The sequence below is a fragment of the Chelonoidis abingdonii genome, chromosome 5 (genome assembly GCF_003597395.2).
Source record: "Chelonoidis abingdonii isolate Lonesome George chromosome 5, CheloAbing_2.0, whole genome shotgun sequence".
Classification (NCBI taxonomy): domain Eukaryota; kingdom Metazoa; phylum Chordata; order Testudines; family Testudinidae; genus Chelonoidis; species Chelonoidis abingdonii.
The window spans coordinates 96,255,632-96,283,430 of record NC_133773.1 but is presented as its reverse complement, the minus strand read 5'-3'; the positions used below and the strand labels follow the sequence as shown (position 1 = coordinate 96,283,430).

Below are 27,799 nucleotides of genomic sequence, written 5' to 3'. Positions count from 1 at the left end.
GATGGCTCAGAACAGAACATGCTGCATATGGCAAATATATTGACAAAGGATAGACATACATATATAATGTCATATTGCCCATCACTGAGAGGGTGTCCATTGGCTATTAGTGTTTTGTTAACACCATGGTGTTCAATAATATACCTGGCTTCTATTATAATGAACGTTTAAAACTTTTGTGTCAATAAGTAACCTATGTATTTATCAATATAAAACATGAGGCCAATATTCTTTAAGTAATGAGCCTCAATAACGTGTCAAAGAAACCTTTTATATGACTAAGATTTGTTTCTGTCTTATTAAATAAATTGTTGAAATCCTATTTTACTGGAAATTTTTCTTTCAGACTTGTCTTGACAACTTAAGTACATTTTTGTGGCCTTTTCACTTGTGCAAGATGTTGTTTAGACATGGGGACAAAAATCTTGCATTAGCATACTTGGCTATCACTTTACAATACCATATCCACCCCAGATAAGTACCTAAGTGACTCTTCTATCAAAATAACATAGTTGTTGGTTTCTGTATTGGGGGAAGGGATGCTACGTCACCATCGATGTCCAGCCAGGCCCCCAGACTATTCCATCTGGACATCCCCATTGCCTTGCATGTTACTGTCAATGTACGTGAATTGACCCACCTCTTGTATACCTTCCCTGTCTAATTTAAGGTTCTCATTAGATTTGGTGTGGTTTTTTTTCATTACTGGTTGTTATCCAGGTCTTTTTTTGATGCTGGACAGTCTGTCAGTCTTTGCTTGCATGTTGGTTGAGCTGTCACTTAGAAGTATTAACTTGTAGTATTATTATTCTTTTAAATCTATATATAATACAAATTTTGGCTGAATGCTCTCCAGCTGATTAATCTCACTTCAAAATACAATGCGTTATAGAGTCACTTTACAAGATTGCTTTAACCATGCTTGTTTTTTCCATTCCTTTGTTAGGAACCAGCTTGGTTTCACACATTTTGTCTTCTACACATTTGTTGGTTTCGTTTTCAGTGCTCATTGTAGCATCTCTTTTCAAATTGTATTTTAATGTGTGTTACTTTAATATTTTCTGATTATTTACCTAGTTGCTCTTTCAGTTCATTTTCATGGAGGCAGCAGGAGAAAAGAGACAGTTTCACTGCAAGTACATGACCTAAACCTAAATTCCTTACTCAGACGAAATTCCACTGATGTTAGTGAGACTTGTGCCCGAGACTTGTGCCGAGATACGCAATTCCAGAAAAATTAGTTCAATGACACTTCAGTTGGAGTTACTCTAACAAGAGGCAGGAACATACACCTGAGGGTAAAACTGTCCCTTCTTCAGGCCTAGGGCCTGATTTGGATATGGGGGTTTTCCCATTTGCTTCAGTGGTACAGGGATAGGTCCCAATAAATTTAACCCTGCTACAATCAACCATATTCCCCTCCAAGTTAAATATTCCAAGTTTCCCTCCACAGTCCAGTGATCCAAGTTACATATTTATAATATTTATAATTAGGCAGATAGTAAATGAAGGCCAATCTGCCTTTGAACTTAATTTATTTTCTCATGTTAGCAGCACTGCTTTAGAGAAAGTATGCATATTCTGTCCCATAATGAGGATTATTCTAGTAAAAATGATTAGAGGAGGAAGCATAATTAAATGGAAAAAAAAGAAGAAAGAGATTATAATTACCAAATACGGTTCTAGCTGGAACAGATTCCTTATTTATCCAAAATGACACTTGCGAGAGGATCACAGTCATAATGCATGGGATATATGTCTGAATCATAAAATAACCCATTTTCCGTCTGAGGTGGAAGTAAACTGTCATAACAACATATTCACCTATAAAATAAAGCAAAAGGCAAGTATGCTTCTGACCCTGTATGCAATTTTGCAGAATAACCATGTTTCTGACAGCCAACCAGAATTAGATATGAAAATATTATCTTCAGAGCTTAGCAACACAAGCACTGAAAGATGTGTTGCTCAGGAAACAAGAAGGAAAGGAAGTATGATATCAAACAAAATGAAAAGTAATATGACCTTACAGTGCCATTCTGGAGACATAATATAAAAGACTATAAATTAATATGTAACGTTGGATTGCCTTTCATGGTTTAAGTGCTTTTTAAGAGTTCTTTTGCCATCTCAAGAAGAAAACACTCTCAAGGCATACAAGGCATCTATTTACCATCTATCCAGCTGTGGCATCTGCAATATCCATTTCACTGTACATAGACACCGTACTATAATATCTAGGTATGACCTTATGATACATATTAGTTTATATGGAAACTTGTAATCATTTCAGAAGGTGTTTCCATTCTAGTTCTGCTGTCATAATTAAACAGAGAATGAATAAATAAATACTTTGTACTTACATAATGCCTTTAAAATTCTTTACTGGTATCAGTTAATTTAGTCTGACAAACACTACGTGAGGTGGCCATCATTATTAAAAGTGTGAGAAATATTCAGAATGAAATGCAAACGGTGGGTCTTATCCTGCCATTGAAGTCAATGGGAATCTTCCCATTTCAATCAGACCCACTCTCAGCTAACATGGTGTACTTCAGAACTATGGGGATTTGGAGAAAAAAATGACTGGAGAGAAAGAGATTTACAATAATGGTTAAAACTAGTCTCAGAAAGTCATGTAAATAGCAGCACAGCAGGAAGTATTTTAACTTTAGCTTTAGAATGACACTGTTGTTTGTACCTTTATCACTATGACAGAAGTGTATAAAACAATGAATGGGAAAGGAAGGGTAAACTGAGCCTTCAAACATTCACAGTTATATTTGATAGGATAACTGTATATATAAATAGATAGATATAGATTATAAACTCTCATCCTCTAGGGCATAAATCAACCGCTGACTGATAAGAGTTAGGAAAAATATTCCATCATGTGCGGGTTAGTCTAAGTTGTCCATTCTGGGATTTCATGTACCTATTTCTGAAGCATCTGGTACTGACCACTTTCAAAAACAGGACGCTGAACCAGATGGACCTGATTTGATCCAGTATGGCAATGCCAGTGTTTCTAGGCTTCCAACCCCCAGTTTGATAGAAATTATTTTGGGGAAGTTCTATGGCCTGCATTATACAGGAGGTCAGACTGGATGATCACAATGGAACCTTTTGGCGCTGGAATCTATGAATTTATGATAGGGAATGGAGAACACAGACGAGACCAGGCCAGACCAAGAAGAGCAGGGACAGTCCAGTTTGGAGCAGACCTCCTCAGGAGGCATGAACTCTTACTCATTTGAAATCAATGAGGTTATTTCAGTGAGTCATGACTACTCACAAGAAAAAAAAGTTTGCAAGATTAGGTCCCAAGACTATCCTAGATCCTGCAGAGGAGATCAGCGAAGGCTCCTGTGCCACTTTCTTCCCAGAATAGGACTATGGAAGATCTACCCCCTTATTTTCTCATTCCATTCAATGGAAATTCCCCTCCAAAAAAACCAAGGATTTCCATTGTAGTGGTAGAATGGCTCCACCAGTAACCACCCATATAGACACACACACACAAGCACAGAGTTATGAAAATTCAGAGTCTTCTGCTAGAAACTAAGTATTAACGATATCACAGCTGGCCCCTTCAAAAAGCCTGAATTTAAATCCAGAATTTAATTACAGGGAAAGTAACACAAACAATCCAGTACAGAATAAATGGTTTTGAAATCCAGTCTTCACCACAGGTGAATCCTGGCCCCTTGAAGTCAATGGCAAAAATCCCACTGACTTCTACAGGGACAGGATTTTACTCCATGCATCTCTGAGTTAGTATTCTGAAGACAAACTAACATAACAAGTTTAGACCGCAAGAGGTCTCCAGAAATCAGTGTTTTGTGGGGGGGGGTTGTTTTTTGTTTGTTTGTTTGTTTGTTTTTGGGTGGGGAGAGTGGCAGGGAAGTGATCTGGTTTGTCTTTTTATCTTATGGATAATCAACAACATCTCATGCTAATAATATCCACAGCTATTAAGAAAATATTGTTTTATCTTGAAATAAAAAATAGAGAAATCTGTCAAATACATTTCCTCAATCTGTTGTTTAATTTTGTCTTATCCTGCCACAGCATTTCATTTTACAGTACCAAACATCAAGGATTTAGTAATGTAATTTTGTAACAAACCAACAATAGATAATATTTTAAAAACAAATTTTATAAAACAGCTAACCAGTGAGATTTCACTTACGGGGTCTACCTTGTTATTGTCACTTGCCTTAGAAATTTTAGTAGCACAAATAGCAGCATAGGCTCAGTTGTGATTACCACTAAAATAATCTGAACAGAGTTCTAATTTATTACTTTAACAACATATTCTGCTTGTTGTATTTCTATTCTGAAATTGTTTGCATTGCCAAACAAAAGCAAGTATTTCCCCATACAGTACACACAGAGCACCGAGAAAGTACTTTTATAACTGGACTTCAAGGCCTCTAACAGCCTTAGTTACATGGCTCCTGACTCTACAAATTACCTTTTACGCATTCATTACATGCATTCATCTAGCCTTTCTGACTAGTGACCTCATACTTGCTTTCTGAAGGGACTCTACTCCCCTGTAGTGAATCTGCAAGTGGTAATATGAAGAACGAAAACCTGAGCTCTGATTTAAGTGTGTATATGCATATACATAATATGCCAGTAAAAGCTAAAAGGAATACCTTATAGAAAAGGCTAGAACAAAATTACATTGTTAATTCTGCATCTCAAATTGATTCACATTGATGAGATTCTTACCTGTAATAGATTTAACAGTTTCAGTGGACACAGTATGCCCAAGCAGGTCATACTGAACTAAACTGGAAGACTCTTCAGGAACTTCCACGGATTGCTCAGGTCCTTTTGTCCAGGTGTAAATCATTTCACTCTTTGGATATGCATCTAAAACAACATATTGTTAGCATGAATAAATAGAAAATGTCTTATCACTCCATATTTAGGTCCTGATACAAAGCCCATTGAAATCAATGTAATACATACGGAACCACCATGAACTTGTGTGGGCTGTGTAGACATAACTAAAGAGACTCAAACTTAGACCCACCCCCTGCCAGTTGGGTCCTAGGACCCAGCTCCTGGGTACTTGCTGACCTGAGTCAGAGATTTGTGTGTGTGGACAGAAGAGGAATTTTGGCTCAACCTAACTCTGAGCCCAGCTTTTCAATTCAGTGTAGACATACCCCAGATGGATACATCTGAGAGGCCGTGGACACATTTATTTTAAGGAAATAACACTTATGCCAAGCTCAGAAATTCTCAAAATATTTGCCAAAATCCAAAGGCCCATAAAAAAAAATTCCCAGCAGCCAAAATATAGTCCTAGTCTCCAAGAAATATTCAAATAATAATATGAAATAAAGTGATAATGCCTAGCATGTAATCTCTACATAGCCAATACTCATGTTAAAGCCAAATCCAGCCCTCCTTTTACACGTGAAATGAGTATACCCTTTTTACCATTTCACTGAACATAGGGCCAGATACTCCAATCTGCCAAGTGCAATTTCCACTGCATGTATTTAAACTGGCCAGTGATCCCCCTGGAGAATCCTCCCAATAGGGGTGAGTCTCTGCTAACATGGCTTTTGTCATAGCCACCTCTTATGCCAGCTGCCATCCATCTAGGAAGATGAGGAATTTCAGGGTAGATGGCGCAGCCACATCAATCCCTATGTCTAATTTTCCACTGGTGTAAACTGAATTTATGCCAGTGGCAGATGTTAGAGTATCTGCCCCACTGCTCTAACTTCCACTGGAACTGGGTGACCCAGGGAACAGGGAGCTGCACTGCAGGCACACTGTCCACAACATCTGACTGCAGCACAGGGACATGCCAGGGGTTAGACCAGGGGAATAGATGGATTATAATGTGCTCTAGCAATCCTTAGGTGGTCCGCAAGCCACTCAAAACTGCTCTGGGGGCACAACAGAGAAACTGGGAGCCATGACTGACTCTTCCCCACTCTTGTGCCCTATGCAAGATGGAGGCAATACAGAATCTGGACCAATATGTTACCATTAGAGAATATTAAAAGAATTAGGAGATCTTACAGATATATGCTATTGGATTTCTAAAGCTTTCCTTTCTATATCAGACACTAAAGGTCTGAGCCAAAACCTGCCAGAGTCCCTGGGAATCTTTCCGTGCACTTCTGTGAACGTTAGATCAGGCCCTGAAACATCCTTGCAGTCAGAGAGGTGGAGTTTAACTTAATATCTGAATCTGTGCCCCTTTGTCAATTTGCTGCCTTGATAGCATTATAGGCTTGATTCTGCAGCCCCTATATAAACAAAACTCATATATAAGTTAATGCGATTTTTATATGCATAAAGCGTGTGGTTCAAGCCTAGTATTCAGAAACCTCAGTTATGATACAAAGAATTTTTGTTCTTTAAAACTATAGCTACAAGAAATTCATAATTGTAACTTACAACTCCCAAATTTGAGAGGACAAGCATGACCATCCATTGGAAAATCCACTAATCTCATGGGACACTCTGCACTTATGGTAAGCCTATAATGAAACAAATTGAATATGCTTTGGTTTGGATTTTGTCTAGGCAGCATAACTTTTTTCTACAGTAATTGAAAGAAGCCAAACAAATAAACTGAATACCTCATTGTGTATAAGATGGTGCCATTTCTCATTATTCTAAAGAGTTTATTTGGGGCTGTCATATTATGCGAGACGGATTTTTTCCCATTCCTGAAAAAAGTGTCAGGTGTCCACACTTTTGAAACCATCATGTTATTAAGTCTTAAAATTTCAATGGGACCATCATATTTTAATCTTTTGTCCACCCATGTCTGACGAAAGAAGACATCCATTGTGTATTCCTGTAGTATATTGTAGAAAAAACAAATGTTACACTTTTATATGTATGTTTCCTGTAAAAATCCCTTAGGGGCATACACGAGTGGCTAAGTAAATGTTGTTAAGTCAACTACAAAATATATTTCTACCAATTACAGTGAATTGTGCACTTCTTAATACCTTAATTTCCCACATTAGTCATATAAATAAATTGCTATACATATTTAATCATTCAGGAGTAATTACTATAATCTAATAAAATTGCAGGAAGTAGACAATTAAGCTTGTACTCTAGCATATAACTGGAAACAAAATGACTAATGTGATAACAAGTGTCAATGGACTGTAAAAAAATCCATGGATTTTTTTTTTTTTTTTACAGCTGGACAGATTAAAAATATAAGGACACATGATTTCTTATTTCTCCCAAGTTCACCAAAATCACAGAAGGAAATATACATCTAATTTCAGCTGACAAAAGCAGATGGTTTACTGAAAAGGGATCAATAGTTCTTTTGTCACATCTACACTTTAAAAAAAGTGTCTATAATAAACCCTGCTCCTGCAAACATTTACGTTTTAACTTTAGGCACCTGCGTAGTCCCATTGACTAACATGGGACTACTCACGTGCTTAAAATAAAGTATGTGCACAAATATTTGCATGATTAGAACCATGAATATGTAACAAGAACACACACACATTAATGGATGCATGAAGGAAGGAATGTTTACATGGTACTTTTTATCTTGGGATATCAAAGCACCTGCACACCGTCTTACTCACATAATATTGGTTTACCAGTGAAGGACACTATCCCCTCTAGCTGTTATGTAGCTGCAGTTTTGTGCTAAAACATCTTAAAATTATTGTGATCTAATTTCTTTCTGGCAATTTTCCGAGAAGTATATGAAATGTAAAACCTCCTCATTAGAGACTTGATCCTGCAAACCCTTCCTCACACAGGTAATCAATCACTGGGCCTCCTCACAATCACTGGAACTGCTCATGTGATTAATGACTATCAGATGAGCAAGGATTTGTAGGACTGGGCTCCTAATTTTATTGTATGATAGAGGTGGCTTGGCTTGGCTTGGCTTGGGGAACTTGTTTCGTGTATAGGAGGAGTATGTAACAATATGCATATCTCATGATCTTTCACTGCTTTTGTCCTGTTTTGTCTCCTTCCCCTTCCACGTTGTGTTCATTCTCACCCCTTGCTATATCATGCCTAATTCAGTTTATGGCTATGCAATTCTGCATTATGTCTAATGTTATGTCATTGAGCTCAATAAGGCTGCTTGCATCTCTAAAAAGTACTCAATGTGAGTAATAGTTGTAGAATTGAGCCTTTAATCGTTAGCGCCTTGGGGCAGAGATTTGCCAGTTTTAGTTGCCTGTAAAGTGCCAAGCACACCCATAATGCTGTATAATTAAATAAGCTGAGCTAATAATTCACAATTAATAATTTAGTTGACAAATACAGTCTTTTCTGTGGTGTCACTTAATTATCTCAAATGTATTCATTACTCAGATTTACTTGGGGCAGATCCTAATATCCTTACTCATGCTGAATAGCACTCTAATGCACAAGTGCAACCACTTAATGAGCAAGGTGCTATTCAGAAGACATAAGGCCCTTGAAGAATATCTTGTCTAAACTTTACTCCAAAGCTTAGCAATATATCTACATAATTTGAGCTGTGGTGCTTAACCACATAAGTCACACAACATTTTTTCTCTTCCCTTATTAAGGGCTGGGACTTGCATCATAGAAGTCAATGGGACTTATTCTGGATCAGGCCTTGAATGAGTGTGGAAGCCTTTCAGGCACAAATGTGTGTGCATTTAACATTTGTCCTCTGTGACTACTCATGCATGTCACCTTGACATTCACTTTTTGCAAACACTTTTTCTTGTAAAACTCTTTCACTTGAATGTTTAGTGAAAGTGATGCCAAGAGGGGCATGAAGATGGATGACAAATTCATTTGAAGTGAAAATGTCAACAAATATTTGGGGAATAATGTCATTATTTATCCATTAGTAATAAATACTAATAAGCCAGTGAGGGAGAAAAAGGCTAGCTCCAGAGGGGAAAGGCATTTCTGTGACCTCATCAGAGAAATCATCTGCTCTCCGTACAGTGCTCTCAGATACCCCACTGGGCCCGAGTTGGCTCTGACACAGTATAAATCTGTTGTAAAGTAATTGATGTCAATTCTTTCCACCAGCCTAAAAACAGTCTGAGTGAGATCAGAATCAGGCCTGCTCTATCTAATTATAGCCTACAAATTAAGCTGCTGGTAATCTTTCCTACTTTGCATGATTGACAGTACAGTACAAAGTCATATGAATTAAGCATTCACTCCTTTCTGCAGTTAATGGTTTCTCAGCACCAGAAAATGGTATTTTAATTCTAGAAGTACATACCATTTCTACATCGGAAACAGGTCCAAAACTGGTGACATATATATCTGTTTTGACTTCAGTAACAGGACCTAACATATAAAAAGGAAGTGAGCAAGAAAAATTGAATTTTGCAGGTTAACATGTCTCCAAAATGATATCAGCATGTATGCCACATTTTATGCAGTTGTCACTCTGAAGATTCTTTGGACTAATGAGAGGAAAACACATAGACAGCATGTTCTCAGAACTAAGCCTACTGTAATTTACAATGGTTGTACAGTGTTAATTATCAGAGAATTACCTTCACTTGCCTAAGTAAATCATCTATGTTTACAATGCAAATTCCCGCTCAGAAAATACACTTTGACTAAGTGGATAAGAAAACAGGTGCCACAATGGAAAGACTTAAGCAAATTAGTATTTTAAACTATTAGGGGCCTGATTTAGCAAAACCTTATTACCGAGACCAAGTTATTTACTAGTAACATGCATAAATCTACTAAATTAATGGGAATATAAGTATTGCAAGCAGTATGCTACCTTTGACCCATTCTTGCAACTTCCATTGATATTAACACGATGATCATGAAAATTGCACTGAATACTTATGTCCTATACTGGTCAGTAGATTGGATACAGCATGGGAAATAACAGTTCACTGCAAAGATTCACCACCTACATCCATCATTGTTCTTTGTCATTGTTGTATCAACCAGGAAAGGTACTAACAAACTTCCAGGGACTTTTTTTTTTAAAGTGGAAACCTCTTTACCAAGCTGCTGCTGCACCCACTGTAGCTCTCACTTTGCCTCCTCAATTCCTCCCCCTCCTTCCTGTTTCCTGTCCTTTCAGACTCCCAACCGCCAGTGCTCCCAGTTCTAGTAATTACAAGCAACATGTAAACACCACAGCCATCCTATAGAGAAACCACCTTCAGAAGACCAATAAGGATCCAACAACTAATAAGGGCCTGATCCAACTCCCATTAAAGTAAATGGAAAGACTTCTGTAGACTTTAATGTGAATTGAATCTGTCCCTACTGAGACAGCTATAAGAGTGCTAAATAGTACTAACTATAATGCGTGTTTTGTGATGTGGGCACTAGTCCAATAGCAATTTAACTTGGACCATCAACTCATGTCATATATGCTATTAAACAGCTATTAGATAGTAACAACTTTGGAACATATTTGAGCTGGTAATCTAGAGGCGAAAGGATCCACAGTTTTCAGTCTCCTTAGATTCATGTTTCTAAAGAAAAGACATTATCTGAGTCTATATTAACTCAGGCTTTTTGACAGTTTTTACAATCCAATAAGAAGCAAGTGAAAACTTGAAGACTTTGTTTCAAAGGCAAAGAACGTCTGCCTCTTGTAAAACTGTTGTGCGCACAGATGTCATTTTAAATCAAAATGCAGAAATGAAAGGAAAGAAGAAAGTAGACAACTTGCAAACAAGTGAACTATTTCTCTCTTCAGCCAAGCACATACATTGTCAACTACAAACTAAAAGCAAATTAAAAGTTTGTAAAATTATTCCATTGAACAGCCTGCGCATTACGTCTTAAGGAAAAGTTAGGAGAAAATGCTAGCATTAATCTCTATTACTCAAGGACATCAGAATATTAGTACCATATTTTAGATTACATAACCACCTTAATCAGATACTTTATCTATTAGCTCTAAGAAACTGAGTTTAACGTTTCTCAAACTTTTTTACATTCTCTTTCTTTTCAAAGTGTATTTTCCCATTTTAATTTCACAGATTTCTATGATTTTATAACTGCATCAAAATCACCAAAGGCATAAACATTTATTGGAATGAGGGCCTCTTGCAGACAGACTGATTATTTTGATCTGCTAAATTGCTGCAACATCATGGATGACAAGTGTATTAACTGAAATCACTCTTTGCAAACAGGAGATGCAAAACTAAGGCCAGGAAACTGATTTAGAATCTCAAATTAGGCAACACAGAGGTCTAATGACAGTACCTCACGGGACCAGTGTTTGAGTAACTAGTTACACCCTCACATCACAGATAGGTGGAGGCTAGAAGCACTGCAGAGTAGAGCTGTGTGGCAAGCAGAATTTCCAACATCTCAAAAAAAAAAGTTCCTAATTTTCCAAAAAAAAGTTATTTTCAGGTCAATTGAAATATTTCATTTCAATTTTGAGATTTTTTTTATAAATATAAATTTCTGAACAAATAGTTATTTTGAAACAGAAAATCAGTTCCAAAAAAATACCAAAATGAAACATTTCAATCTTAACAAAGCGCTTTCTTCCCTCTCCTCCCCCCCACAAAAAAACAAACCGAAGTTTTGTCAAAATGGACATGTTCCCATGGGAAGTTTCCATCTTGACAAAATGGTATTTTCCGGTGGGAAAATGATGCATTGGAAAACGTTTGATTAGCTCTACTGCAGAAGTAAATGTGATCTGAAGCTGTGGTAAAGGAACATATGACTTCCTAGTAACTATTTCTAGTCAACTCTTGGAACAGGTTTAATGAGCTCCTGAGTTAAAGGCCCCTTTAGATGATGTGAATGTGTCTAAGGGAGAATAAAAAAGGAAACAGGAGCTCACAGAGGAGAACTCACTCTCTCTCTCTCTCTCTCACTCACACACACTCCTAAAATTAAGGGACTGCTCAATGACTTCAATTGTGTTGTCTCATCTAATGTCAGTGAGAAACTGGAATTAATTCCTTACATTTTAAGGCATTACAACCCATAAACCATGTCAATGTAAATAAAATCATTTAATTTTAAATGTTTTTAGGGGAATGTCATGCTTACGAAAGTAAAAAGTGAAATATTAATGGCAGCAGCTTACAGAATTAGACATAAAGAATGCAAGCAATGTTCAACTTTCAGCTACAGTTCTACCACTCATCCTGACTGGCCAATACTCTGCTTTTCCTGTTCTCTGGTCACAGGCTACCAATCATGCTAAACTGTTTGGTGGTTTGGAAGTGTGTACTAGGAGCTGCTATATAGTCAAACTCACTTTGACTTGAAACTAAATGACACTCCAGCATGAAAGCACTGTACCACTTAGCTTGAGATTATTAACTATGTAATCAGAATGACTTGTTATAAAACCCTAACTTGCTGTTATTGATAGAGTGGATACTTATATATTAAATTACCTTAACCAGAGGATTGTACAGAAGCCTATTAACACTGGATTTGATCAGTAAAAATTGCTCTTCACTGGACCATGTGAATGTTTCTGCACATCAATAAATTCTCAGAAACATTAAGGAACTATTTACAATACACTTGTAGTGAGTATTTTTTTAAATCTACTAATTAGCAGGGGAGTCCTACGCCCTGCTCTGGGCATTCTCAAGCCTGAATCACAGCCTGCAAGATAAAATGCTTCTAGATCTGCTCATGCAGGATTAAAATCAACCCAGGCAAAAAGCTATAATTAATTGGCTATGTGCAGGGAAGTTAATGAGTTACTGAAAGGGACAGATTCCAGCCCCTAAAACTATGGACAGGCCACAGGATAATAGCATATGGTTCCCATGACTGCTATTCCAGCCTATGGGCTGAATTGTAGCCACAGGCCTCCCAATGCCCCCTAAGAAGAGGTTCTGGGCTAGTGGAGCCTTGTAAGTTTTGATCCATTATCTCCTTCCCTGTGCCATCCTTGGCCTATCCTTAGTGGACAACTCTAGGGTAACTGCAGGAACCATGTGGACCTTACATGGTGCAGAAAGCCTTGTATGGACCTTGGCAAATTTCACCATTAGAGACATTTCTAACAGAAGAATTAGGAAATTAATTAGGGGTTAAGCTTTGGGTAGAGACTTCTATGTGTGAAGTGCAATTTAGGTGCTAAGCATTGTTAATACCATTATTATGAGAACAGTCCTTTAGGCACCTGGGTATATTATCTGTTTTAGGACTGTCCCCAGAGGTTTGGCTAAAATCAACAGGTACAGCAAAAGCAGTTTGCAGATGACTTGGTACTTTCTCTTTTTAGGTAACTTCTGGCTAGACAATAGAGGAAAATAACATATGTTTGGGATTGAGAAGCCATCAACCAATATAGTTCAAATAAAACCAAAAGAGCAATCAGCAAGAATAGCAGAAGGAAACCTGTATGGGGCCAAAATTTTGGTTTTAAATTGTGAAGTCATGGTAACTGAGTAGGACATTTTTTTAAAGTGAAAGTTTAGTGGTCATGGAAGGTCCAAGATAGACTGCACTGGGCAATGCACCTCCCACAGACAGACAGAGAGACACCACGTAGGCATCATCAGTTCTCAAATACCAATGCCTCTTCATCTGCCCATGTGCCTGAACCCTGACCCTCTCCAGGAATAAGGAGATAGCTCAGTCTCTTTGCCTGTTCAACAGTTAGTCTCTGTGCTGAAACTGCCAACAAGGATGGTAACTGGTGCCAATTTCATGATAAAGACAGGTGTCTACTGAGAACTGGACAAATATCACCAGCTAATTTTACATAAGTCAGTGAACAGCAGACAGATGGTAATGATATCAGTCACTACCAGCCTGGGCCAGATTCAGATCAGCCAACTACAGGTAAACAGTTCCATATCCTGCTAACAATCTCCTGACTCATCCAATCTCATCAGCTGAGGAAGACTGGACAATTGCCTGGAAACCCAATCAGCTTCATGGCGCAGTTCCCATTACTAGCCCACTGATGATTTTTTAATAAGTACATTAGGCCATATGATGTAACCTTGAAGCTATGCATGAAGTTTTAATAAAGGCTAATAATTGTAAATATTTTTCTATCCTCTAGAAACAGACTAAATTACTTTCTGTTTTTCCAATGTATATCTTGTGGTTATTTTCTGGCTTACTGATAACAAGTCTAAATTAAAGGCCTGACCCCACAAGCCCTTCCTCACTCAAGTATTTCTTGCTCACAATAGGATCTCTACAGAGTTTCAAAAGTAGCCTTAAACCATTAACAAAATGATGTACTGGTCTCTCTGGACTGGTAGCGAGTGCAAACTCTCCGGAAGTGACGCTCGGATGCTGAGCACTGAGAGGCGAGCGTGTGTCCTGAGGATGGGTGGAAGAACCTTTGTAAGAACCCTTCTGGGTAATGCTTGGAGTAGAGCTGTTCAGCTCCACAAAGAATCCATGCACACTTTCACCAATGGGGAAACAGGAAAATCTTCCTGATCCTCAAAAGTTAATCAATTAAAAACTGAGTAAAAATGCTTATATAAATGTCTATAATTCAAGTGCAGTACAACTGTGAAAGTGACTGTGTAGAGTGGCATTATGGGATTCCATGTTTACTGTCTCTCAATTATTTCCAAATCAAGTAGGCACAGTTTACAAATATAAACAAGGTAGAGGGAATTTTGGGGGCGGGGGTTCTCTTACTGCCAGCTTGTCAAACTCAGTCTAGATTCTGATATTCAAGCTGCTTGTTTCATGTTCAGACATTATCACTAGTAATAAAGACCGTGCAGATCAAATGATACCCTGAGTGACACCTGTACAGCCCCAGTGCATTCAGATTATGTTCTCAGTGACACCTTTGTAAACCCATTATCTTCCACTAGCTTACACAGGTGTAGCTCATTAGAAATTAGTAAACAGTTCTGTAGATTACGAACAAAAAGGAGTAGAATCCATCTTATTGCCTCTTAGCTGCATCAGCTCTGTCGGCTACATCAGGGCTAATGGGAAAAAAAACAATACATACATAGTTTTGCTAGTCATGTATGCAAATACAACACTGATACATAGAGGAGTGGATCTGTTGAATAAAAAGAGGTTACTTTTGCATCATTACTTTTCACACTAGAACTACATGTTAAATTAAGGGGTGGTGAAATTAATCACATCTATAATTTTTAACAAAATTTGCTTTTAAATCTAACATGTATTTCATTAGTCCATGAAATATCAGTGATTTTAAGGATTTTAATCATATCCAAACTGGATCCCATGTTTATTTTACATGATAATTTCACATAGAGGTTAATTATATAGCTTCACCACTAATTTTAAAAAAGGGACATAAAATACTTTTAGTGATGTAACTCTCCTTAAAGAAATCCTCACTTTGAAATAGTCACTGTCAGTGTCTGTTGCATAGGTGTTGTCCTAATCCCCGGGGTCAATAATCAATAGATTGAAACTGAATTACCAGTGTAGTCTGGTGACAGCTGAAAGCAAAACTAGCCCATTAAGGTTTAGTCAGAGTCAATTTGCAACAGCAGCTAAAGATTGCATAATATGAGATTAAACACAGGCTGGGCATTTATATGAACCAAGAAATTTCCTATCATGTCTAGCAGATCAAAAGTTTTCTTTGTAAGAATATATGACTTTCCGCACCACATCAGACCAGTGGTCCATCAAGTCCAGTATCCTGGTCTCTGGCTTTCTCTAGTACCAGATGCTTCAGAAGAAGGTTCACAAAAAAACAAACAAACCACACCAATACCTGTAATGGACAATTAAGGAATAACTTGCCTACAGTTTCTTCCTAACTCCAGTCAGTCAGTGGTTGGCTTATGCCCTGATGCATCCACTATATCCATTTTCATGTTTTAATTATATCTTCTGTCACTGAACATATTCTCATTCTCATTATAAAGGTCTATTTTTCTGAATTGTACTAAGCTTTCAGACTCAATGCTATCTGGTCGCAATGGCTTCCACAGGCTAGTTGTATATTTCATATTAAAAGATTTTCTTTTATTCATTTTAAATTTGCTGCCTTTCAGCTTCATTGAATGTGCCTTTGCTCCTGCCTTATGAGAGTGGGTAAACAGGAGGGCCCCATTTGCCTTCTCCATGCCATTCATGGCTAAAAGAGTGTCTGAGTGCAGAGCTCAGCTGTGCCAATCCTATCTGGGTGCATAGTGCAGGTGGGGATTTAAGGTTTCCAGGAAACTTCTCTGCCCTTTGTATGTCCTCACTGAGATTGGGTATAGTGGCAGTTCATTTCCCTGCCCTAAACTCATTGACTGCTCCAAGCGAACAACTCCATCAGCACTAGCCTCCCCAAAGTGAACGGCAAAAGGGATCATGGCCCCAGTCGACCTCCTAAACAGCCGGTGGATCTGGCCTAATGTGGGAAGGAAGCACATGCTGCAACCTCAAAGAGGGTGGGGTACCATCTAGATTCCCCCATGCTCCAGGAATTATTGCCATTCCATGGGCTGCCACCAGGACTTCCAGCTCTGCACTACCACTTGTGCTGGGATGTGTGCCTTCAAGGCACAATCAACTCCCTAAAGTCATAATATCTACTTGCTTACATCTGTGCACACAACTCCCATTAATTTACCATAGGGGTTATGCCAAATATCAAATGCTATACATGGGCCTTACCCTAAAGAAAGAGCCATTTGAGTTTACTTTCTTAATAGTAGTGCTTTCAGACTCAGTAAATGTACAAAAATACAGACTTGTGCTGATCCTGTTCCCATTAAATGCAACAGCCAGCATTCTTCGTACTTCAGTAGGAACAGGAGCAGGCTTACCGTGTTTACCTGAGCAACTTTGCAAGTTCTAAGGGACCATACAATCCATTAAGAAAACAAACACACCAAAAAGCATGTGTTTGTGTATATATAGATAGATAGATAGATAGATAGATAGATAGATATGAAAGTATGACCCTAATTGGGATATCACTTGCACTGGTGTAAATCAGGAGTAACTCCATGAAAGTCCATGGAGTTGCATTAAACCAGTATGCACGAGACCAGATTCAGGCACTATATATTTACTCAGGTATATAATATACCTTTAAAAATCACTTTCAATTATATTAATTTAGTACAAGATCACCAGTCAAATGTGAACATACAAAGAAAATACAGGTGTTATAGTCCACCAGTGAAACGTGAACATGCAGAGAAAATACAGGTGTTATAGTTGTTTATAGAAGACTTCTTTTTTCCTTTTCTATTATGATAAAATAAAGGAAACAAACAAGCTGCAAATTCACATTGTGGCTAGAACTGGTGCTCCATCTGATTTTTGCTTCTGAAAATTTTGTGGCAGGATTACCATTTTTGGTAATGCTTTTGCAATTTTGCAACAGATGACAATATATGCAAAATCATAACTTTCTTTTTGTAACTACATCACGGGTATTTACTGTAAACTCCATGCTCTTCTGATCTAGTGCATTGTAATGTTTTGATTTGGAAAGTAGGGTGCATTGTAAATTGTAATGAGAATACTGAGTGCAGTGTAATGGAATACATATATTGCAGATAGTGTAATTGACTTGAATTCTACTATAGTATACTTCCAAACCTCACAGAGCAATATTTTATTCATTAGTCTCTACATATTTTCCCACTCCTGAAACACCACCTGATTATCTTCAAAACAGCTGTACACTAGAAATCTTCCTGATCATACTTCACAGCTTTCTTCTACAAAATTGCCCTTTTAAGTTTTGGAAAAATTAAAGCCATGCTATCGATTTAGTTTTATGTTGCTATTCATCAGGTTATTCCACTCTCCAAAATCTGTACTACTATTATTCTGAAAACAGCCTTCTAAAATTTAGAAATCATTTCATCGATATCATGGCCTTTTTCATGAAAATGTCTATTTTTGTGTGCAATAACTGTCAAACTCACAATGCACAGTAACCAGGCATGTTTTTGGGTTTGTACTTGTTTTATTAATTTGGTTGATCATTAATGAATGGCACCAGCTTGACTTGCATGCGAGACCTGATTCCTCCATTTATCCACAGAACTGATAGAGAATAGGCAATAGCTTCCCCACCCCCAGTTTTACATGAGATTCAATCCCATACACTTAGAAGTAGTCCCACAAGTAAGATGGTAGTTTGTCTCTATGCTCATTCAGCTTCACTTCTGTTACTGCCAACAACTGTGCTAATTAATGCTAATTTTGAGAATTTGGATCCATATTAGGCTTGATCCAATCCTATTAAAGTATTTTCCATTCAGTTTTACAGGAGCTGGAGCTATCCCATTTTTATGCAATCATTCCCCTCCACCCTCGCCAAAAAAAAAAATCTTTCCCATTTTGCCTGTGCATGTAGAATTTTTCACAAATTGTTATTGTGCCAAAGCTGGCATATGCCAGAAAAATTCAAAAACTATGGCTAGCTTCCTGAGTCTCACTTACACTAATCTCACTTACACTAGTGAAAATCAGAAATAACTCCATTGAGTTTGGGTGTATAAAACTAAAGTCATAATAATGCCAGGGAAATAAGTTCTTGGGCCTTGTTTGGAGCTGCAAGAGCTATGGGTGGTAAATAAGCTTCAGCACTGAATGATGTTGTTAATCAGCATGTGACATAACTTTGACATTACTGAAACATACTGTACTTTTCTCCTGTGAATATTGCTGTCCTCTGTGACACTTGTTTACTATGCATTCATTGGTGAATGATCCACTTTTAAAATATGAATCAATCACATTTACCATAAATATTTATCAACAAAGACCAGAATACAAGAAAAAACATGGTTGAGGAAGTAAATATTTTAATGATTAATCATCTGCTATTACTCTGAGTTCTGTCAAAGATTCAAACCTCAACATTTATATGCATTACTTTATGCTAAAAGCGATTCTTGTCAGTTCAGGTGAAGGTAACTTTTGCAACCAAAGTCACCTTCTTAAAAAATTAAAGTGTATTTTTCATGTATTACTTATAAGCTTTATAAAATTAAACCACTCACCTTTGAGTTTTAAAGTTAGCTACTGAAAGAAACAACAAGCAGTCTAGTCCTCATATTTTAAAATATTCACCAAAAATACACTTTTCAATCTCAACTCTGGGTTTTTCTTTCACCTGCAAAACCTCAACTATTTATTTACATTTGTAGTTGGGAGGCGAGAAGGAGGATACAATTCTCTTTTGCTTCCTGCAAGAATTTTAAAAAGCCAATAACATGTTTTTAATTATTCTGTATTTAGACAATAAGTTGCAAATATAAAATCTCCATAAACTGTATATTGGGTTACAGATTCAGCATTCTGCACTCATTTTAGACATTCAAATACTTCAATTAAAGCATATTTTTTACATGCTTAACAACTGTGTGTTAAAAAAAGAATGATGAAGTCTTTTTCACAGCACATCCCTCTGAAAGAAACCTGCAGAAGAGTAATTTGTCTTTAGGGGAGTCAAACTGCAAAAGACCATCTGCATAAATTATCCTCACCGGTACTTTAACAAGATTAACTTTATTTACACTTAATGTCCTAAGCCTAGCTAATAGAAAATCCACTCAATAAGGTAAAAGACATCTAAAATAAACAAACAATGATTTATGGTGCTGTGTGTGTATTTCTTGTATGGTAGAGTCGTGCATGTCTGCATATTATTTGGTGTGTGTATGGAGTGCTTTAACTTGGTGTAAATGTATCAAGTGTATGAAGAAGGTATGTCAGGACAGGAGCAAAGTATTTCACAGAACAAGCCTACACAAAGCCTTCTTTCAAACCTGATGAGTAGCAGCCCCACGACTGTCTCTGTCAACCTGGTGCATCACCAGAGATGCTGTGTCATTTTTCTTTTCCCCAAGCCTACATTTTAATACCCTCATTCCAGGAAAAAGTAAAAGCTGGATTTACCTGGATCCTGATTGTTTTTGGTCCCTAGCTCCCAAATTGTACCATCAAAAGAGAGAACACATTGTCTAGCTTCTCCTGTAGCACCAGGAAAAAAAAACCCTGGCCCCAGATACTTCCTGGAACAATTGTGCCACAAAAACCCAGATTCAATACACGAAGCCAGCTAAACATTGTTCTAAAGAAAAGGCAAAAATGGAGGTATTTCAGATAAAAATTGACAGGGTCTGATACCTAATTCGTATTTTTTTCCCAGTACTAGTTGAGCAGATGCATCAGGGTCCAGATTTGTCAGTGAAGTAGGAGTAGCTATGCTGGTTTCTATTTAGATTGTACATATAGCATCTTGGGGCCCAAAATTGCCAAAATCCAGCTGGATTCAGGAGTTAGATACATATTTTTGCACCCCCATTGTGCCAATATATGTTCGGCTCAAAATATTTGTAGAGCAGTAGGAGCAGCTAACCCATTCTGTGTTAAGCAGTGGAACTTGGGAGATGGGGGCTAAAAATTAGCAGGATCCAGCAGTGTTCAGGTGACAGATCTGAATCTTTGAGCGTTGTTATGCTGAAATTTTTGGCACATTCAGTTTAGCTAACCTGGCTCTCTGCAGTGGAATTTGGGCTATTGCTGCCTAAATTTGTCAGGACCCAGGTGCTGGACTTGGGCATTCTATGACACTTCTGCTCCAGAGTCCAGATTCTTTTGGTGCAGTAGGTGCTAGACTTCCTTTTTATTTTGACCGTACGATTTGGGAAACAAAAACCAGTGGGATTTGGCGGCAGCCAAGTAGATCCAGCTTTTTTGCTCTCCTTGCTCCCACTAGTTTAGCTTCTCCTCACGTTCTGAGGGACAATATTTTTGGGCAGGAGAAGCAGAAGGGATATTTTCACATTATCATTTGTCAATAACAATCAGGATCATTACTTATGTTTGTTTCTTTTTTAAATGCACAAAGCATACCTAGTTCTCCCCACAGACAGACACACAGGCAGACTGACAGACAGGAGGGACCGTGCACAGTAACCATACCCCCAAATCCAGGGCGCAGCCTGTTGTCATAACCATCCAAGAGACTGTTCAGGATGCTTGTAAAATTCTCCGGCCATAATTTCTCCTCCTTTTTGATCTGTCCCGGGGGCTCGGTGACGCTGCAAGGGGAACAGACAAGCCATTATCATTGTTGATGAGAACAGGGAGGTAAGATCAGCCAGTGGTCAGGATGGGTTGTCTTCACCACCACCCCTTCCCCTGCCCCAGGTCAGAAGCAAGGTCCAAAGCCAGCCGCGCCGGTAATCAATCAAAGGGCAGGTGGCAGCGATGCAAGGTGGCCTGGATCCGCGGGCTCGGGGGTACTCACCAGGTTGCCAGGCACAGGAAGTGCAGGAGGGTGATGGAGAGACCCGAGGACATCAAGATCACTAGCTCCTTGGCAGAAACCATCTTTGCATGCCATTCTTCAAGCCTGGCCGCGTCCCCCGTCACTCAGTGCCTTGTCCGGAGGAGAGAGACCCCAGCCGCTGGCGGGGAGGGGGCAGCCCGCCCCAGAGCACCCGGGCAGGGACAAGCACAAGGAACAAGTGGGGGGGGGGACCTGTTTGCTCGCGCCGCTGGTTTCCCTGCCAAGCTACATCTCGTGGCTGCCGTGTCGCCGGGCGCTTTGCACATCCAGGCGGCTGGGCGAGGCTGCCCGAGCCTCTAACTCTCGAGGGGGCAACAGGCTCCCGCTTCCCACCTGCTCCTCCCTCCGCCCCGCCCCCTGCTAGTCCCTCGCAAGAGGGGGTTCGACTCGATCACATGGAGCCAGGCGCTGCGGTTCGCCTGCTTGTTTGCCCGGCTCCATTGCAAGCGCCAGAAGAGAGGGAGGATCAAACGTGGCAACTACAAGGCAGAAACGGGGTGCGGGGGAGTCTTCTCCCTCCCCTTCTCTCTAGTTCCTTCACACCACGGCTGTGGGGTGGGGTGTTAAAGGGTTAACGCCTCGCCCCCCTGCCAAGTGTTAATTTTATACTGGAGAGGGGAAGGGCACAGCTAGTAATTGGCGAGAGAAAACCAAGAATAGTGTGTTTGAGGACACCCCCCTTTTCCCAGTACTTCCAACCCCACCTGAAAACACACCCCCATTCCCTTTTGGGACATTATTATACCTTGTTGCCTGTTGGTGACAAACACTTTCACTTCTTTGAAACCCTGTCTCCCAGAATGACGCAGACTTGCTGTGAGACGTCCCCCTCTCTTCCCCTGGTGGCTCTCTCCCCAGCTGTCCTGGTGATGAAGTCTTCATTTGTCTCGACTGTCTTTTCTTTCTTAGGAAGGGGTGGGGGAGAAACAAACCCACCAGCCACAAAGAAATGAAAGCCTGGCGCATGTATTTCCTGGGTGTAGGAGGTTTGAAAGAAGGAGACTTTTTCCCAGTAGATCGTGGTATAAAATAAGGGGTGGAAAGGAAGGGAATTGTAGCTGCAGTGTTAAAAACAGTGCACACCCAAAATGGATGCAATAGAGCTAATTACCCTTGGATAGAAACCCGGAGATGCCACATAGAGAGGGCAGATAGCTTGCACATTCAAGGGCTGGTTCTTTTGCGGTTGGTTGGTTGGTTGGTTGGGGGCTTTTTCCCCCATAATGATGACACCACCTGTGATGACCTAAATCATTTCCATTATATTAAGTGCAAAGCGATTATGCACCAATTACATAGTTCCCTTTTGAAATATTACTACTCAATCAGAGGTTGCTGGGTTGCAAGGTATCTCCCCCTTCCTTTTTCTCAGTCACACTGAAAGTGTTTACTGTGAACATCAACTTGTTCTTCTGATCCAGTGTAGTGTAGAGGTGTTTGTATTTAGAAACTAGAGTGCATATAAATCTTAATGAGGATTCTGAATTTTATTGTGCTGGAGTATATAGAGCAGATATTGTAATTGACTCAAATACTATTGTACTGCCGAGCCTGCCAGAGAAGGGCTTTATTCATTACTTGCTACAAATTCTACAACCATTGAAATGGCACCTGATTATCTTTAAAACTGCTCTCCACTTGAAATCTTCCTGACGGTACTTCAGAATTTGCTCCAAGGAAGGTGCCCTTTCTTACTCCTTTGAAAAACAGTTAAAGCTGTGCTTGAAATCTATTTAGCACATACTGCTGTTTATCTTTCATAAGACTCCATCTAGGAAGGTCTTCTTTAAGGTTGTGCAAATTCTTAGTCTGCTTTCTGGCAGTTTCAAAGGGTGAAATGCAAGAAGCTTCCCTTCAGGGTTTTTTTCTCTATACCATATTTTGTATATTACTTAATATGTAATAGACATTGTAAATTAAATTAATTATTACACATTACAGGAAACTGAAATCAGGGCCTCATTGTGCATGAGGGAGTACATACAAATAGTAAGAGACAGTTCCTGCCATGAAGAGCTCACACAGTAAATAGACAAGACAGATCAAGAGTGGGAGAGAGGAAGTATTATCCCCATTTTACAGATGAAAACAGAAAATTTGAGTGATTTGACCAGGGTCATGCAGGATATTTTCATCAGCGCCAAGAATTTAACTCAGATCTTCTGAGTTCCTTTCTAGATCTTTAGCCACAAGCTCATCCTTCCTCCTAAGGCACAGCAAAAATCTCTGTGTAAAGATGTAATATTCAATGGCCCCAGGTTTGCCCTCACTCAGAATTCCTACTAATTCATGGCACTTACACCAGGAATGAAGTCAGCCCAATATATTTTACTCTGAGGTGTGATATTAACAAGAGCGTTTTGTAGTATCACTTATTTTAACACACACTTCTTCAGCATCCTGTAACAGTGATGGGGAATCCCTTTTAGTGCAAATGCAAAACAACTCCATTGTTGCTGACTTTAATTGGGTTTCTGTGGTTCTTGCCAGCAGCGAAAATGTGGATGTTTAAGGAGGAGAACTGTGAGCTTTGTGTATAAGCTCTGCTAAAGCCACACCACAGCTGGAACAAGACTTATGACAGTGGTCACTGCTAGGGATTGCCAATTTTTGGCCAAAAAAGTTCTCAAACTCAAAGACTTGTGGACCTCCATTCCTAGTCTCCATTCCCCAGCTTTCTATCTTGTCTCTCCTCCATGCAAGTTTTTTCTTCTTATATTAAACTTAAACCTTTAAGTTAATTTTCACAGGGAAGTTTTGCTAGCATTAGGCCCATTCCCAGCCCCTTTCACCCACGACCTACCCCCTCCATTTGGGAAATTTGGTCCATGGAAGGAGCAAGGACAGCACAGTTCCTGTGCACAAGGATTGCTCTGGTACTCTGTCCCTACTTTTACAGTTCCCTACGCACCCATGCAGAAACAGCTCACATTTTTGTCCTCAGTGGCAGAGGGGGATTGGAAGTCATATCTCCTGCCCCTGGGCTTCCCTGGAAAATCTTGCAGAATAATCTGGTCATCTGAGGATACTTTCTCAGTATAAGGCAGACCGTGTCACAGAGGCATATCAGTTTCATTTAGCCTGAGCTGAGGGGGATACGGTTAGGATGAGGAATCAGGTGAACAACTGCTCAATATACCATATTGCCCTTTAAGGGCTGCTCAGTTATAATGTGAAAAGTATTATAAATTTCTGTTGCCCAGAGCAACAGTAACAATCCCGTTGCAGCTTCTTACACTGCAGTAGGATAGTGGTAGATGGCTGACAGCTTCAAGACAGCAACAATTCTTCAGGGACAAGCTCATGCTACTGCTGCCTTAGTGAATCTGAAAGTAAGTACAGATGAGCTGAGAATTATCCTTATTCTTCTTGCACACCTATGCATTCTAATAGAATGCCCAGTCCTCACCCCTGCTTTTCTACTCTGCCACTGGCCCTGGCTCCCAGAGGGGATGATAGAACAGCGGTACAGAAAGGATATCCAGCTGTAGGGATTGAGATGCTCTTGGGGCATACACAGCACATAATGAGTAGAGCCCTGGGAGTACAATTCAACCTGCCATGGAAACCTTAGACCCAATTGTTGCATTATGGAGTACAGCCTACTCTTGTAGTTTTACTGGAAGTCTCACAATAGTTGGGTTTTTCCCCTTAAAGCCTCAGCTCCTGGAAGCAAATGATTACATGAGAATCTCAGCTTTCATTAAAACATGGAAAAAGGACATTTCTACCCCTTGTTGTTGCAGAGAAGAGCCTGAAACTGTCACCTGAGTGCCTCCTGCAGACATAAAAACCAGAAGGCAAATCAAAAGAATTATTACTTATTATTATTAAAACTCACTATTTTAATAAGAGCTTACTCATGATCCTTGAACAGTTGGGACTGGCCGTACTGTTTATGGTCCATTTATGCTACTATAATATGAATTCTCTGTTTGCTTGTGGTGGGTTAGCACAACTAGGTGCTGTCTCTGGAACGATGACGGAGGCACATGTTCAGTGAACAACAGAACTACATCTATATTACTGGAAGAGGGTACAAAGGCAGCTACCTTCCTGCTGGTATCAGAATACTTTCCCTTTCACCCTGAGATTAGGGCCTTTTCCATCTGGGAGAAGCCATATCCTTACGGGGCTGTATCTCTGAGTGTGCCATGACAAGAAACACCCCCTCATCCGGGTAGCACAGTAATTCTGTTACAATGCACTGATGTCCTCAAAAGCTCCATAAAGCCAATGGAGCTGGTCCTGATGTAAAGAAACTCTTCTGTGCCATCCCCTCTACTTTGATCCACATGATATGGTGGGCTGCAGCCAACAGGAAAGGAAAATAGCCTCGCTGCCACTGCAGTCTGGTTATTCACAGCTGCTGCATATTCCTTGTGGTCTGAAGCTGGTTGAAATGTGGGGAGACACAAAAGTATATTAAAGCCGCCCTTTCCTCTCTCCAGTCCCAAGCAAGGCTGTCCAAACTGATAATCAGACCCATTACATCTACATTTCCTGGCTACTGGGGATTCAAAACTGTAAAGTTTAGCAAAGCAGCAGGTGTAATAGCTGTGCTGAATAATTTAGATTCCTTATTTTAATATTTATAAATGTTTACTGGTCGTGAAGAGTAAAGTACGTAGATGAGATTTTAATTATTAAAAAGACACATAGAAATCTACCTGCATATAAATGGATATTGTCGATCAAATATACTAAAACCAAATCTTCTTTTGAATTATACCATCATTGTTCTAAAGGACAATAGACTCATTTAATAATGCCATGAATGCTTTGACACTAGATGTAAAAATACTTCATGTTTTTTTCTAAAGAAAAAAAACATTTGAAGAGTCTGCAATGATTGAAGAGATTTTTGTAGTGGCCCAATGAACAATAAAGAACTGAGCAGTTTAGCTTTTAGAACCGAACTCATGTAATCTCAGTGGCAAAGACTAAACATGCCACAGGAGTAATACACTACATTCTCAGACAATACACAAGCCAATCTGCTCTTCATTAGCACCTGATGGTTGCTGTTTGGAATGGCATTACACACATTTCTGAAAGGAAGTGAAAGGTACTTGTAATGTCATTGCCAATAGTAATAGTGGCCAGAAAAAAGTGACAAAGGAACAATCTTGTCTTAGAGTATGCTGGGGGGGGGGGCGCTGCAGGGGGCAGAGAGGTTGGACAGGATCATACTTGGGGCATCTCACCCACTCAGCTGCGGCAGCTGCACCTCTATTTTCAGTGGGCTACCTTGATCAGAGCTACTGCAGGTATATCTATGCAAGCTGGAAAATGCACCTCCAGCTCCAATGCAGCACACTTTAGAGGCATTGACTGTAAAGATATCAGGCTGAGAAAATATTGAAAAGGTGAACAGATGGAGGAAAAACAAAATGAATGAATGTTTGGTGTTAGTTCATCAAGTAACACAACTGTGACAGGTTCCCCCCAGGGTGCCACCTGGAACTGGAGTACTACTGAGCCCTCTGACCCCCCAGCCTGGGCTTCCTTTCACACTGTACTACTGTGACAAGCTGCAAAGCCCTCCACCCTTCACTTTCACCAGCATACATACAGGTAGAGCAGGGGTTGGCAACCTCTGGCACGCAGCTCACCAGGGCGGGCTGGGCCAGTTTGTTTACCTGCCGCGTCAGTTCCCATTGGCAGTGGTTCGCCATCCCAGGCCAATGAGGGCGGCGTGAAGCCATGGCCAGCACATCCCTCACCCACATGGGGGGGGGGAAGGGGGAGGAGGCTGCGCACTCCAGTGGATCAAAGCAAGTTCAATATAACATGCTTTCACCTATAACATGGTCAGATTTTTTGGCTCCCGAGGACAGCGTTATATCAAGGTAGAGGTGTACCTCCTGTATCTTACATACAACACTCCTGTTAATACACCCAAGAATTTCACAACTGCATCACACTGTTCACTTATACTCAATTTGTGATCCATTATAACCCCTAGATCCTTTTCAGCAGTACTACCACCTAGTCAGTTATTCTCCCATTTTTCCTTCCCAACTGAAGTACTCTTCACTTGTCTTCATTGAATTTCATCTTCAAGTATAATTAGGCAGTCCAAAAAAGAATTTGAATAACTACTAGCCAACAATTCAAATACTAACAGCAAAAAAACCAAAACAAAAACCAAACTTCACCCCCCCTCCATCCCTCCCCACACACACATTTCAGTACATCAGAAGCAGGAAGCCTGCTAAACAATCAGTTGAGTCGCTGGACAATAGAAGTGCTAAAGGATAACTCAAGGCCATTGCAGAGAAACAAAATGATTATTTGCATCTGTCTTCGCTACAGAGGACGTGAGAGAGATTTCCCCAACCTGAGCCATTCTTTTTAGGTGACTAATCTGAGGAACTGTCACAGATTGAGATGTCATTAGAGGAGGTTTTGGAACTAATGGATAAATTAAATAATAAGAAGTCACCAGAACCAGACAGTATTCACTCAAGAGTCTGAAGGAACTCAGATATGATATTGCAGAATTACTAACTGTGGTATTTAACCTATCATTTAAATCAGCTTCTGTACCAGATGATTTAAGGATAGCTA

General features: G+C 39.6%; 1 protein-coding gene across 1 annotated transcript in view; it reads right to left on the bottom strand.

The window, feature by feature from the left end:
- GABRA4 (gamma-aminobutyric acid type A receptor subunit alpha4) overlaps positions 1 to 21,553 on the bottom strand; it is a 65,830-nt gene extending 44,277 nt beyond the window's left edge. The window contains exons 1-7 of the mRNA XM_032785237.2: positions 21,185 to 21,553; positions 20,857 to 20,975; positions 9,251 to 9,318; positions 6,621 to 6,841; positions 6,436 to 6,518; positions 4,741 to 4,884; positions 1,672 to 1,824 (exon numbers count right to left, since the gene is read on the bottom strand). Of these exons, the coding sequence (XP_032641128.1) occupies positions 1,672 to 1,824; positions 4,741 to 4,884; positions 6,436 to 6,518; positions 6,621 to 6,841; positions 9,251 to 9,318; positions 20,857 to 20,975; positions 21,185 to 21,267 (871 nt within the window). The 5' untranslated portion in view covers positions 21,268 to 21,553. The remainder of the gene's footprint in view (positions 1 to 1,671; positions 1,825 to 4,740; positions 4,885 to 6,435; positions 6,519 to 6,620; positions 6,842 to 9,250; positions 9,319 to 20,856; positions 20,976 to 21,184) is intronic.
- Positions 21,554 to 27,799: the final 6,246 nt, after the last annotated feature.